The sequence below is a fragment of the Oryza glaberrima genome, chromosome 4, assembly GCF_000147395.1.
Source record: "Oryza glaberrima chromosome 4, OglaRS2, whole genome shotgun sequence".
Classification (NCBI taxonomy): domain Eukaryota; kingdom Viridiplantae; phylum Streptophyta; class Magnoliopsida; order Poales; family Poaceae; genus Oryza; species Oryza glaberrima.
This window is the reverse complement of record NC_068329.1, coordinates 15657550-15670296: the sequence shown is the minus strand read 5'-3', so window position 1 is coordinate 15670296 and position 12747 is coordinate 15657550. Positions and strand designations below refer to the sequence as shown.

The 12747-nt window shown below is 40.4% G+C and overlaps 1 protein-coding gene across 1 annotated transcript; it reads right to left on the bottom strand.

Moving 5' to 3' along the window:
• Positions 1 to 2274: 2274 nt before the first annotated feature.
• Positions 2275 to 11914, bottom strand: LOC127771920 (uncharacterized). The gene is made up of 16 exons (XM_052297865.1): positions 11416 to 11914; positions 10533 to 10634; positions 10274 to 10340; positions 9518 to 9696; positions 9174 to 9434; positions 7815 to 7898; positions 7658 to 7705; positions 7501 to 7565; positions 6303 to 6351; positions 4736 to 4976; positions 3863 to 3984; positions 3591 to 3671; positions 3445 to 3519; positions 3059 to 3201; positions 2797 to 2947; positions 2275 to 2698 (listed from the first exon to the last, which is right to left on the bottom strand). The coding sequence occupies exons 1-16, from the start codon at positions 11824 to 11826 to the stop codon at positions 2516 to 2518; spliced, it is 2262 nt and encodes a 753-aa protein (XP_052153825.1). The 5' UTR covers positions 11827 to 11914; the 3' UTR covers positions 2275 to 2515.
• Positions 11915 to 12747: the final 833 nt, after the last annotated feature.

Genomic DNA, 12747 nt, shown 5'->3' with positions numbered 1-12747 from the left:
TTGGCTTACGGTATATTTGTAAATAAAAAATAATTTCGCTTTTAATGATATAAAAGCAAAGGTTGAAAAATAAACCACGATGAAAAAAAAACCCAAAATCAACTCCAAATTTAAGGTTGAAAATTCAATTTTTGTCTGATAAGTATATGCATTAGCGAAAGAGAAAATTCATGAAATGTCATTGACAAGCACCCTAATCCAATAAATGCCATCGTACGAGCCATTTTGTCCCAGAAATATCATCGCCGTCACTTTTACACCGTTAGATGCTGTTAATTTTGCCAAAATGACCAAATTACCCTTCTCAATCTAGGACAAGTCCCCTTCTCTTCCATTGCCGGCCACTCCTCTTCCACCTCTTCTCACGTCGTTGGCAGCTGTCAAGGGGATCGACGCCGTCGCCGTGCCTCCGCGCACGTCCTCACCTGGAACACCCCAGTCGCCCTCGCCCTCGAGCTCCCATCGCCGTCCTCGAGCCCCCTCCCCCAGCGGCTTCTCCCCTTCCACCACCTTGCTAGGCCTCTCTCTCTCTCTCTCTCTCTCTCCGATGGCGACCTCAAATGGCAAAGCTAGGCTGTGGTGGTTGAGGCGGCCTCGGCGGCTGTCAAGGAGGATCGACGCCGGCGGCGTGCGTAAGTGGATCTGGCCGTCGCGGCGATGGTTTCTATCCTCCTCGGGTCGACAGCACCCCAGTCTGCGTCATCACCCAGAGCTCCTCCGTCGATCTAGCCCCCGAGCTCCTTCCGCCGCCGCCGAGTTCCTCCCTCGGCCTCCCACCACGAGCTCTTCCTCCTCTGGTCAGCCAATATGCAGGCCCCCACTAGGAGCTTTCTTCTCTATGTATGACAAAAGGCTGATGATTTTGGGAATTTTTCGAGAATGCTACAATACTCAAGAACTTAGGCTAGAATTACTGGAAGTAGATGTTATCAAGAACTTCATTTGGCGAATTTTTGAGATTTTTCTCATGTATAGCTTTCCTATGAAAATTCAAAATTCTTAGTTTGCATATACATTAAAATAGTCTTTACACAGTATCTAACCGAATACAAGTGACAGAATAGTGATGGCAATAGCATTTCTGGGACAAAATGACTCGTACGATGGCATTTTCTGGAAGTTGCGTTCGTCGATGGCATTTCTTGTATTAGGGTGCTTGTCAATGGCATTTCATGGATTTAGGCTAGAGTGTGTGGAAATAATTAATTAACAAAATCCTCTGTAATACCGCCCAATTTTTTTGCACAATTCATATGATACTTTCTTTTTGTAAATGGTTATTACAGAAATTCATAATCACCCCCGCTTGGTTTAGATTATTGAGAGGATTTTTTATATGGATTATATACCGAAGGCACACGAGAGTTTTCTTCTTGATTTGAAAAACAAAACAAAAGGTAGTCGACATAATCAACAAGGTGGAATGTAAATGCAGGAGGTATACCTAAATGTATACAAATGTAAAATCTGATAAACAAAAAACAAAGTACTCCCTCTGTCCCAAAGACTTTTAGAGCTAGGCACAAGTATGGGTATTAAGGAAAAACGTAAAAATAACTGAGATAGTTGTAATTGATTAAGATAAGAAAGTCGATGCATAAATTGAACAAGAGATGGTTTTTATTGGTTAATACTGAGACTAAGAGAGAGAACAAGAGATGGTTTTTATTGGTTAATACTGAGACTAAGAGAGAGAGTAGGTGAAGTAATTATATTTTAGGATAAAATTTAATTTTTTTGAAATGGAGGAAGATGGCACTTGTTGCCTATCTGGAACGTCTGCGGTGTTGACAAGATCTAGTAGTAGCCTGCAGTGCAACTTGTGCAACATTATTTCAAGTTGTAGAGAAGGTCACACGTGATGAGTTAGCCCTGCACTATCGTTGGACTGTTGGCGGTCCATCACATATTCGTATGCATATGCTGCATGCCTGATCTTCATTTCCTATGCAAATGGCAAGTGACATGACCAAAGCTCTTAAACCGAAGGAAATGTTGCCTCAAAACCAAAACCAAGTGACTGAAAGTCAGCCCTCATGCTCAATTTGAGCCAAGCAAGATGAACTCATGCTCAAACTAGTCAACTGTTCACAATCTCCAGCTATTACCAAGACCATTGTAAACAATGAACATCACATGCGTATCCAGCAGTAGCAATTGTGCAGTAAACATGTTACGGTCAGGTCTGCCAACCTACTGACGGCTCAGAAGCTGCAATGCAATTCTATGCACTGGCCAACTTTTGGGAGTCACTTCTATAACGTACACTGTCAATGATTTAGAAAGGCTCTCAGCAATGGAGACCAAAACTGGCAAACATCTTCTCGCCTATTGTAGCTCTATACAGATCACGGCACGGTTTGACAAGAACAAAATTTGGCAATACAACACGAAGGAAGGTGTACCTATGCCTTTGGTACAGGTAATTTGATCCTATAGTTGAAGGAAGTTACACCAGCATTTTCCTGAGTCCGCTGAGGACAAAATGAATGGCATTTCGCTGCAGCTGAGCCGACTACTGCAGCTTCTGCAACTTCTTCATATCTGATTCTACATTCACTGGGAATTTCAGCATGGCCTTCAGTTTGGCCACAGCCTCATCCATATTGTTGTTATCCAGGCATCTTTCACTTGGGGTTGCAAATAAAACTTCATTTAAATCTTCTTTGAGATGTAGTGAATATAGGTGCTCAAAGGCCTACAAAGAAAGTTGTTATTTTAGCTAAATAACTGTACTCAGAAATCTGTTGTATCCTATTATGTAAAAAAAAAAATGTTTCTGGACTCCCATCTTACTGCTTTCAGTCGTGAAACAACCATTTCCCTGACTGCGGATGATCGCGAGACTAAATTGATGATAAACAGACCACCTTCATCAAGGAACTTTTTCACCGCCAGAAGAAAAGAATCCTCAACAAAGTTTGCATGAGGGCAAGACAACCCAGAGCTGTGAAGCAGCCATGAACTCGAAATCAGAATTGGTCGATATGAAATTGTTTTGTAGTAGAACAAACATACAAGGGTAGAGGGCAGTCATCGAAATGTTGAGAGCAAATACCTCACGTCAGATGAATCAACATCAACAATAAGAATTTTAACTGCATTGTTCTCATTGCCAGTAGACATGAGCTGCTGGGTGGTAGCCCCACTGTTTGCAACAGCAATATCATCTATGAATTTGATTCCATCTCCCAAATGCACCTAACAAAGGGAAAGGGACGATCAAAATAAATTGGGACACTATTGCAAGCATGCTATACTTGTATGGATGTTAGCTACAGTATATTTCCCAAACGAAAAAGAATCTTTAAGTAACTAATAAAACCTCCAAGAAGTCTTATGTATAGCTTGACACTTGGAGAGTTCTTTCCTATCTTTTGAAACAACTTAGGTTCTATAATAATATGCATTTTTAATCCTTTGATAGTACAATAAATAACTCACCTGCAATTGCTCATCTGTTGAAAAGCCAAAATATTTCTTTGCCACCTCCTCTACCAAGGGATCTAACTCCACAACCTGTAAGGTTAGAGAAGCTGATCACCCCATTCAACCAGTCAACTAAGATAAGACATTTTTCTTTCTTTTACCTTAATATCTAGGAAAGGGAGACATCCACGAAGAAACATTGGTAAAGTTCCTGCTCCAAGTCCTATGACGGTTGTGCTAACCTACAAAATGCATTATAGGGTTTAAATATTAGAAATGGTTTATGCTGTAAGCTAAGAACAAAATAACAAAGGCCACTGCAAGCATCCAGGCATTAAAATTAGAAATTTCATTTCTCATAAAAGAACAATCTTTAACACACTATGTTCATAGACTTGAAAGTTGAATTGTAGAATGAGATCATGCTACTTACTTTTGTTCCAGCTACTGCAGCAGAATCCAGAGCAGATGCAATTAAAGAAAGGCCAGATATGATACTGCTGTGATAAGAGCTACCAAGGTAGCTATGATCAATCCTCAGAACGGTCTTGGATCCTACATATTATGCAAGGACCAACAAATGGCTCATAAATAGAGGAAGATCAAACATTATATCATGCCTACTTTTTTACGAACTTATTGTCAATAAAAGATCATTAACTTCAGTAAGCAGTGAAATATTAAGAATCAGGTTGGTACTTTCAACCAGTGTTTCAAACTACAGATTAACAAAAATATCCCTGATCACAGATACTCATTCTTGGTCAGTTACAAGCAAAGCTAAGGGTAACGACACTAGTGCTCGGAACGGCTCTTGCGGTCGTTGGAGTCGGACTCTGGTGCGTCACTCCAAGCACTAGAGTCATAACCCTTAGTTTTATCGTTTTCCTTAGTTTGCTTGGTTGTTAGTTTCCATGCTTAGGTTTGCTTTGCTTGTGGGTTAATCGCGGACCATATCAAGTTGCTTGTGGTATGGTTGCCTTTAATTAGGAGTTGAACTGCTTTCCCTTTCAGTTGTTTTAATTCAGATCGGACAATTTGAATTCAGTTATCCTAGTTTAGCCCGCCTTTATTTTTGTGCTGAATTTGTAAGACTTCAAATGTTTGTAAGACGTGGATTCTGTATGTCAACATTGTCGTTTGTGTACCCTAGCCTGTCCTGGACAGGGGTTTAATGCACATTCAGCTTGGAATTATGGTTCGTGAATTTCTGGGTGTGACACCCTAGCATGGATTATTCCTACCCCAAGTTTAGCAATCAATCTAGCGTACCAGTAAGTTGAAACTTTAAATTTGCATGACATACCTGAGGGACCTTTTTTCTGGTTCCTCCTTTTTTTGGATGCTGAAGGTGATTTTTTGTTGTTTTCATCTGCCTTGTCACTGGTGGAATCTTTGACAAGCAATGCTTCAGATTGCACTAAGCCAGAATTTCTTTTAAATATAAGGCGCCGGAACATCTTTTCAGTCATAGAACTTTGGTCTTCATCACTATTTTCATAAACAACATCTTCCACAACCATAGGACCAGTTATTTCTGAAGTTACCTTCAAAATTCAACGCAAGCAGTCCATTAGAGAAGGTAGGGCATGCATACAAGTCAACAGTGAAGAAATTGCAATTGCAACTAGCAAGTGAATCAGGTGGTTCGAAAATTTAAAATAAAGAAACATATCAGTCCACAAGTGCATCTATACTATCTAATTAGAACTTGCGATAATCCATTCTATGCTATTAACCATGGGTTCTACAATATAGCACTGACAAAGCTCGGTTCTATAATATACCATCAAACAACTAGTTTCTTCCTTACATTCTATCGTTGCTAGTTAATTGTTAGTCAAATTCCATTAAGGGCAAGAAAATGTTCATTTTGCCTCTAGGGTATCATGCGTCCTCATGGATTTCATTGGTCATGATCCACTATTTCTTCTTATTGATGAAAAATAGAAACCGCTTTTCTTTTTATCATCTAAGATTATTTAATGCGACATGGCATTGTGCAAAATCTCAAATTTATCCTAGGGGTAAAATGTTCACTTTTCCTCTCTTAACAGCGTTTGACTAATGGCAATGACATATAAGGAAGAAAATGAGTTGTTCGATGGTATATTGTAGAACTGAGTTTTGCCAATGGCATAACCAGCGCTTTGTTGATGGCATAGAATGGACTGACTCTTAGAACTTAGTATGCATGCAGTACAAAGTTGATGTATAGAAATTATTTTCAATCCTTCTTTCCTTTGAAAAAAAAATTGTGTTATTTTCAGTCTAGACGTTGTCTTTCTATGAACAGATACCACCCATTAGGATACCCAAATGAATAATATATAGTTTCTCATTCTTGGGATCACTCAAAACTGATAGAGATAACATACTGGTAAATAATGATAGATGAAAATCAGTAGATTAAGAGCATGAGATAGGTCCTTCGTAGGAGCCAGATTATGGAAGACTAGGCTACCTAATTATCATCTTTAAACAAAAACCTAAACTTAGTCCATCAACTAATGATGTCCAAACATCAAATTCACTGTTCTTCTGCCCAGCATCAAACGGTTTTGCTGAAGTGAGGTATCAGAGGGACTCCTATACTTGGAAAATTTTATCAAGTGGACACAGTTCCATCGCATCTATCGTTCATGACAGATCATGGACGAAATACGCGCTAAATGACTTGAAGAGGTTTCAACCACTATAATTTGGCAGTAAGCCCGTAATTATGCTTATGCAAAAGAATGGCACCAAGTCTGCAAAAGACTCCGATATTATATAGATGATGGTCAATCTGGATAACATTAGTCCTTAGGGCAAGGGCAAACAAAATTGCCACTAGAACAGGCATTCCACGGAAAATATATTTTACTAATTACCTCTTGAAGAATCTCTCGTTGCTTCACACCATCACCAGCCATCATGAACCTGCATAGTTGTTTTTACACCACAACCACGATTAAGAAACATTTTTTGGTTTTGCATTTCATGGTAGGAAAGTTGATTGAGAAAATTCAAGAAGCTCATAATTCCCCCCCCCCCCCCCCCAAAAAAAAAAAAAAAAGAAAAAAAAAAACTGGGATTCCAAGTGGGATGCAGTGCACCACTGACATATGATTTTGCTTGTGTGTACTATTACAAATGCAACAACTGGTTAGCTCCTTCCCGATCTGACCATATATAGCTGGCATGCATTTGCAACTTCATCCGATGAAGAATAAAACATGCATTTCAGGTCATTTCTCAGCACAAGATAACATTATTTGCATTACTGAGGTATGATTAACACTTGTCCTGTAAAATTATATTTACTTATGTACAAGGCAATAGTATTCCATGATGTACCTACAATAATCAATTCCGTGTTCTGTCGTGTTACTGTAATTGATTAGTAAATCAACCTAACAAGCTACCTCTGCCACTATTACTAAGTCCAAGTACGCAATAACAATATTGTTTTATACTTATATATGAAATCAAATCGTTCCGATTTGGAACCAAGGCTATTAACAACTCGTTGCCCAGCCTAGATGACACGTGTAATATAGGAAAAGATACACCATGCCCAAAACAAAGATGGATTTGGTTAGTCCTAGAAAAGCAATAATATGATATTATTTTGTGACGCTATTACATCAATTAACCTATGGATCTAGGCTAAACATATCATAACAAATAAGGGGATGTAATGTATATAATAACCAGGGAATGTGCATTGAAATAAACAAACAGCACCAGGAGATATAATAATGGTGATGATCATGCTGTCTCAAATAGGACTACATACAGGATAGGTGCACCAGACTAATTTGGCATCAGCGAATTTCTATTAGAACTAGATTGAGTTTTCATGCTGGACCAATTGCAAAGCCTTACTATAATCGTGGGCACTGATAAACCCCTCTTTTACTAACTACCAAACTGTAAAGTTTGTCTTAATAATTTGACATCATTAGGATTCTTTTCCTACAGTTGTACTTCCAAAGAAATTGACATTTTTATTTCCTTAACATAGAAACGCGAATTTCTAGGAAAAAAATGCTGACAAAATTTCAAATAGAATGCATTGACACCTACGGTATACGAGCTTCCTCTTCAGGATTTCCAGGTTCCAGATCCTTAACAAGGGGAGATAAATCATTCTGCAAAAAAAAAAAGAAGCAAAACAATAACATTAGGATAGTGTGTATTAGTCTGTGGCATTCGCACAACATCCTAATTTGCAAATAATCACCTTGATAACATCCATGTCAGCATTTGCATGTCTGCTATCCAAGAATACCTAAGGTAAAGGTAAGTTCATGGCACAAATATAAGCAACGAAAATGCTGTAAAGTGATCCCAAATATCAAATTATAATCACACTAGGCTTGCATCCATCACAGTTGTACCATAATTAGACGAGCAGCCTTTGCACTTTCAACAACATGCCACTGTCCTTCTTCTGAAGCAAAAAGCCATTCATGTGCTCGAACCTGAAAGCAAATTATGTTCATTAGCAATCATGAGTGCCACAGTAACTGTTTTGGCTTTCATATAGCTTAATGGAAGAGAACACAAATACTAGAGGGCTACTCAGCAACTCTGGTTGTCAAAAGAAGCCTAGCTAGTACCCACATAGCAAACCTTTTGATGCAGAACCACAATAGACATAAAGCAGAGGAACAAAACGGTGAGAATAGAGATAGAGAAAGACTTTAAGCCTATACAAGACTCAAATTTACAAATTTGAAGTGCGTCCCATACCTACCACTATAAATGGGGATGGGAGCAGGACTACAGGAGTGATTACCCTATCCCCACTCTCAGCTATATCCCCACTATGCGCACATCTCCATACTATTCAGCTATGTATAATTTATTTCTTCCATTACAATTTCCCTATAACATGCAGCGTACACCTCTTTTAATACTATTTACCATATTGTGTACTAGTAAGTTAATTATTATCTTGCAGTGATGTTACTTGTCTCAAATCCTAAACTTCTGTTGCACCACATAATCTTTCCATTGCAACATGCACAATTAACATATTTGCATGAAGGTTTACCATCTCTCTCGTAATACTTCAATGTAAGGTACGGCAGGTCAAAACCACATAAAAAGATAAATCATGCCAAGGAAATAGATTGGGTGGCCTCAAGATTTGTGTTTCATACAATTTGAATAAACTGGATGCATCCCTCACCAAGTATGCAATACAGAATCACATTTCAGCGGGCAACAGGCATGTGCTTAAAAAACTAACACAATACTCCTTCCATCCCAAAATGTATGATGTCGTTGACTTTTCGCATGGCGTTTGACCATTCGTCTTATTCAAAAAATTATATAAGTATCATTTATTTTGTTGTGACCTGTTTTATCATCAAAGAGACTATAATCTTAACTTATAGTATTACATATTTATACTAACTTTTTTAATAAAACAAATGTTGTGAGAAAAGTCAACGGCGTCATATATTTTGAAAATGATGTAGTATTTGATATATGCATTGAAATTGGTTTAGGAAGTGAACAACATGGATGCATGTGGACCCTAAATAACATTGATCAACACAGGTTTCTATTCCATCTAGTGTAACTTGATTTTCAAGTATATTTTCTGATCATAATGTATTTTATCATATGCTTGTTTCTTCTACGACATAGTAGATCAAGAAAATAATCAGTAGGGGATTCAGTAAAATTAAATAACAGTAAGTACTGCAACAAAAATCAAAGCTGCATATTGACAGTATATAGCTGACCTTAGGCACAATAAAAACTCCACAATGATATACAAAGGTTTCAGTTCGCTTTCTGGCATCCAATAGAACAGCCTTATAGCAATAAAGTGAATTTCCCTGATCACCAAGAATGAACATCCTTCGTCGTCCTGGGATAATCACCTTCAGATCTCCTACAGCTCCTAACTGAAGATCGCGTAATGACAAAGTAACATCAACACCAGAACTGTATGACTCCCGGATGGTGTTTTCCTTCTCAAGAGAATGAATCACATCATTTGCCTGTAGCACCAATATAAAATATAAGAGTAAGAGTACCGACAGGAATTAATTATTTGTTTTCCATCAGAAGAATATAGCAGTACCTGTTTCATGTTACAGAATTTACCAGATTGGTCTAATAGTGATTGTATTGGGTGTACTACACCCATCTTTCCTTTTACCATGACCACCATGAAAGTCTGGAAGGCAGACTTAGAGGATTCATTACCTATAGCTTGAATGCTCATATCCCATCCAAACCTGAACTCAGACAAAAGCAGAGCTGCAGGAGAGAAAGGAGCAAAACACTGTTAGTCAATTACAAAAATAACCTCCGAGATATTAAATTGGTTATTTATATCATTTGTGGAACAGTTTTGAAATTTTGATTCAGACCACAATATCTATGAAAGTATGCAGATTATCTGCAAAAAGTACATCATTGATTTCCAAGAAAGAAGAGAAGAAAACACAGTTATTTCTATTGTTAAAAACACATTCATAATCATAAAGTTTTTTTAACTTATAGTTTCACGCTAATATAGTTATTAAAGCTTCCCTGGAAACATTGGAAGTATATTTATTAAGAATAGTCAAAGTCACTAAGCTGTAGAAGAAGAATATTGATGCAGTCATAAAAGCAATGATCAAAGTTTCTATGGAAACATGAAAAATCAATACTCGATATCTTTGGTCAACTAAAAGCAAAACAAAAGAAGTATAGCTGAAAATTTGAAAGTATATTCACTAGAATACTTCAAAACTGTAAGACATATTAGAGGTCCTAAGTGTAACTATGTAACAGGAAAAGACTTCAATTGTCAGGTAATCAGTTCTCTCAATAATTGACAGAAGCTCACCTAGGACATGGGATTCTGCAAGGGTAAGGCAAGCAAATTTCCCTCCTGATTTCAAAACTCTCTTTGCCTGTAAGACAAGCAAGAGGCGCTTACTAAGTCAGACATAACGTAAAGAACAAAACATTTCCATAAATTCCATTAGATATATAAAAAAATCAAGAATGCAACACTAACATGCACCATTTAAAATTCAAAATGGTATTTCTATTACAACATCAAACATCAGTATTTAAATTTGGAAACATGTTACACTTAATACCTCATTTAGATATTTCATCCCTAGTTTTGTGCCAGCCTCTGGCTCCATAAGAGCATCCAGTCCACCCTTATCAAGTATGACATCAAATGATCCATCTGTGAACTGGCAATTTGATGCATCAGGTAGGTTCAATAAGATATCGAGTTACAGGTTGATGGACAAACAGAAAACAAAAAAAAAACACTCAGTCAGAAGAAGTGAAGAACCCTCTAATTCTTAAAAAATGGCAAGGGAAAATGAAAAGAACTATGTATTGTGTACAGAAAACATTGAGAATGTAACAGTTCGCTACCATTTTAAGAAGCATAAAACATAAAAGCCCCACAATTATTCCACTAGGCTCATTCAGGGTTTCGAACAAATGAGTTGCCCCCTTCTGTAATTTGCTTGATCCATCATGTCACACACGCGACAAACTAAAATCATGAGCATCTGGTGCAAGCTGCCCAAGGGTGAAAATAACACACCACATGTATTCATTCATTTAGATGATTTGCATGACAATATGTTCAGAAGCATTCACAATCAACAACTTGAATTCTCAGCATTGCCTACTCATCAACCTCCAAGAGCATGGCATTAGCAAGAGCCTCCATTCTAGCCATCAGATACGAAATTCAGTTAACCATTCCACTAAAGACAACGAGTACCAAAAATGGTCGGTGCCGATTTATCCTCAATTCGGTGGCTAATGCCTAATTGCGTGGTCCAGTACAAAATCAATTCCAAGCAGAGCCGCAATTCCGTATAGATTCGCCCCCACACACACCGCAACAGCACTACGAAAATCCTAGCTCCAAAGCAGCCAACCAACCATACACCGAAGCGGATGAAGCGCACCGCGCGGGGGGGGGGGGGGGGGGGGGGGGGGTCGTGGCCGTACCTGCATGTCGGTCATGTCCATGACGCGCCAGCGCATCTCCGGCCGCGCGCGGGCGTGGCGGCGGAGCATGTCGGCGACGAGGACGCGGGAGAAGTCGACGTTGGTGACGCGGCGGAACCCGGCGTCGTAGAGCCTCTCCGAGAGCACCGAGCTCCCGCACCCGGGCACCAGGATCTCCGGGGCCTTGCCTCCGCCTCCGCCCTCCGCGCCACCGCCGCAGCCATGGAGGAGGGAGAGGAGCGGGGCGCGGAGGTCCTCCCACTCCGCGTACCACTCGAAGCTGTCGCCGGTGCCGCGGAGCGCGAAGAACTTGTCCCAGTTCTCCCGCGAGGTGAAGTCCCCGAGCGTGTCGAGGATCGCCGCGCCCCCCGCCGCCGCCGCCGCCGCCGCTGCCGCCGGCGTGGTCGCCATGGTGATTGGAAACCCTAGCTAGGGGTTTAGGGGGATGGATGGCGGTGGGTCGTCGTAGTTTGGGACTTGGGAGCGAAAATGGCACGAGTGGAAATGAGATACGAATTGCACGAGGAGAAATTTGCACATTAGCCATCCTTATAAGCGGGCTTAGTTAGAATGTCATTGTTAAAATAGGATTCGCTTTTATGCCATTCTTAAACTGTGAGCATTCGTTACAATATCATTTTCGCTATTTCTTACACTTATAAATCATTTTCTATCCATTTAATTTTTCTCGGATCTTTTTGCCTCTAGCTGCATCTTCTCTCTTCTCTCTCCTCCACTCGCAGCAAACCCGGAGATGAGGCTACGACGGCGCCGGCGCGAGGAAGCGAAGCGAGCCTGGCGGCACAAGCGCGCAGAAGGAGGAAGGAAGGAGGCGGCGGCGGCCCGGCGGCGGCGCTGTCCGCTGGTATCGTAGAGGAAAGAGGAGTTGCGGGTGCGCGGAGGAAGGAAGGCGGTGGTCCTGGCGGTGGAGCTCGAGCAACAACGAGGAGTGGCGGTGGTGCTCGGGCTGTGGCAGGCAGATCCGGTAGGGGATGGGCGTGCGAGCTTTCAGCGTCCTCTCACCTTCCCGCCGTCGCTGCCACCTTGCCCTCTCTCCGCCGGCGCACAGCCTCAGCTCGCGGCTCGCCACCGTCACCTCGCCTTCTCCCTGCGAGTGGAGGAGAGAGAAGAGAGAAGAGAGGATGAGAAGAGAAGAGAGAAGGTGCAACCAGGGACAAAAAGATCCGGAAAAAATTAAATGGATGGAAAAATGATTTACAAGTGCAACAAATAGCGAAAATGGCATTGTAGCGAATGCCCACAGCTTAAGAGACGAATGCTATTTTAACGATGGTATTCTAGTGAAGCCAGTTTTTAAGGATGGCACATATG

What these genes read in the sequence shown, in the direction of transcription:
- LOC127771920 (XM_052297865.1), bottom strand. Translation starts at nt 11,826, where the DNA reads ATGGCGACCACGCCGGCGGCAGCGGCGGCGGCGGCGGCGGCGGGGGGC. An exon ending in GAGTTTTTATTGTGCCTAAG is followed by an intron (nt 7,899 to 9,173) that starts GTCAGCTATATA and finishes ATTTGCTTTCAG; the next exon opens with GTTCGAGCACATGAATGGCT. An exon ending in CCAGAAAAAAGGTCCCTCAG is followed by an intron (nt 3,985 to 4,735) that starts GTATGTCATGCA and finishes CATAATATGTAG; the next exon opens with GATCCAAGACCGTTCTGAGG.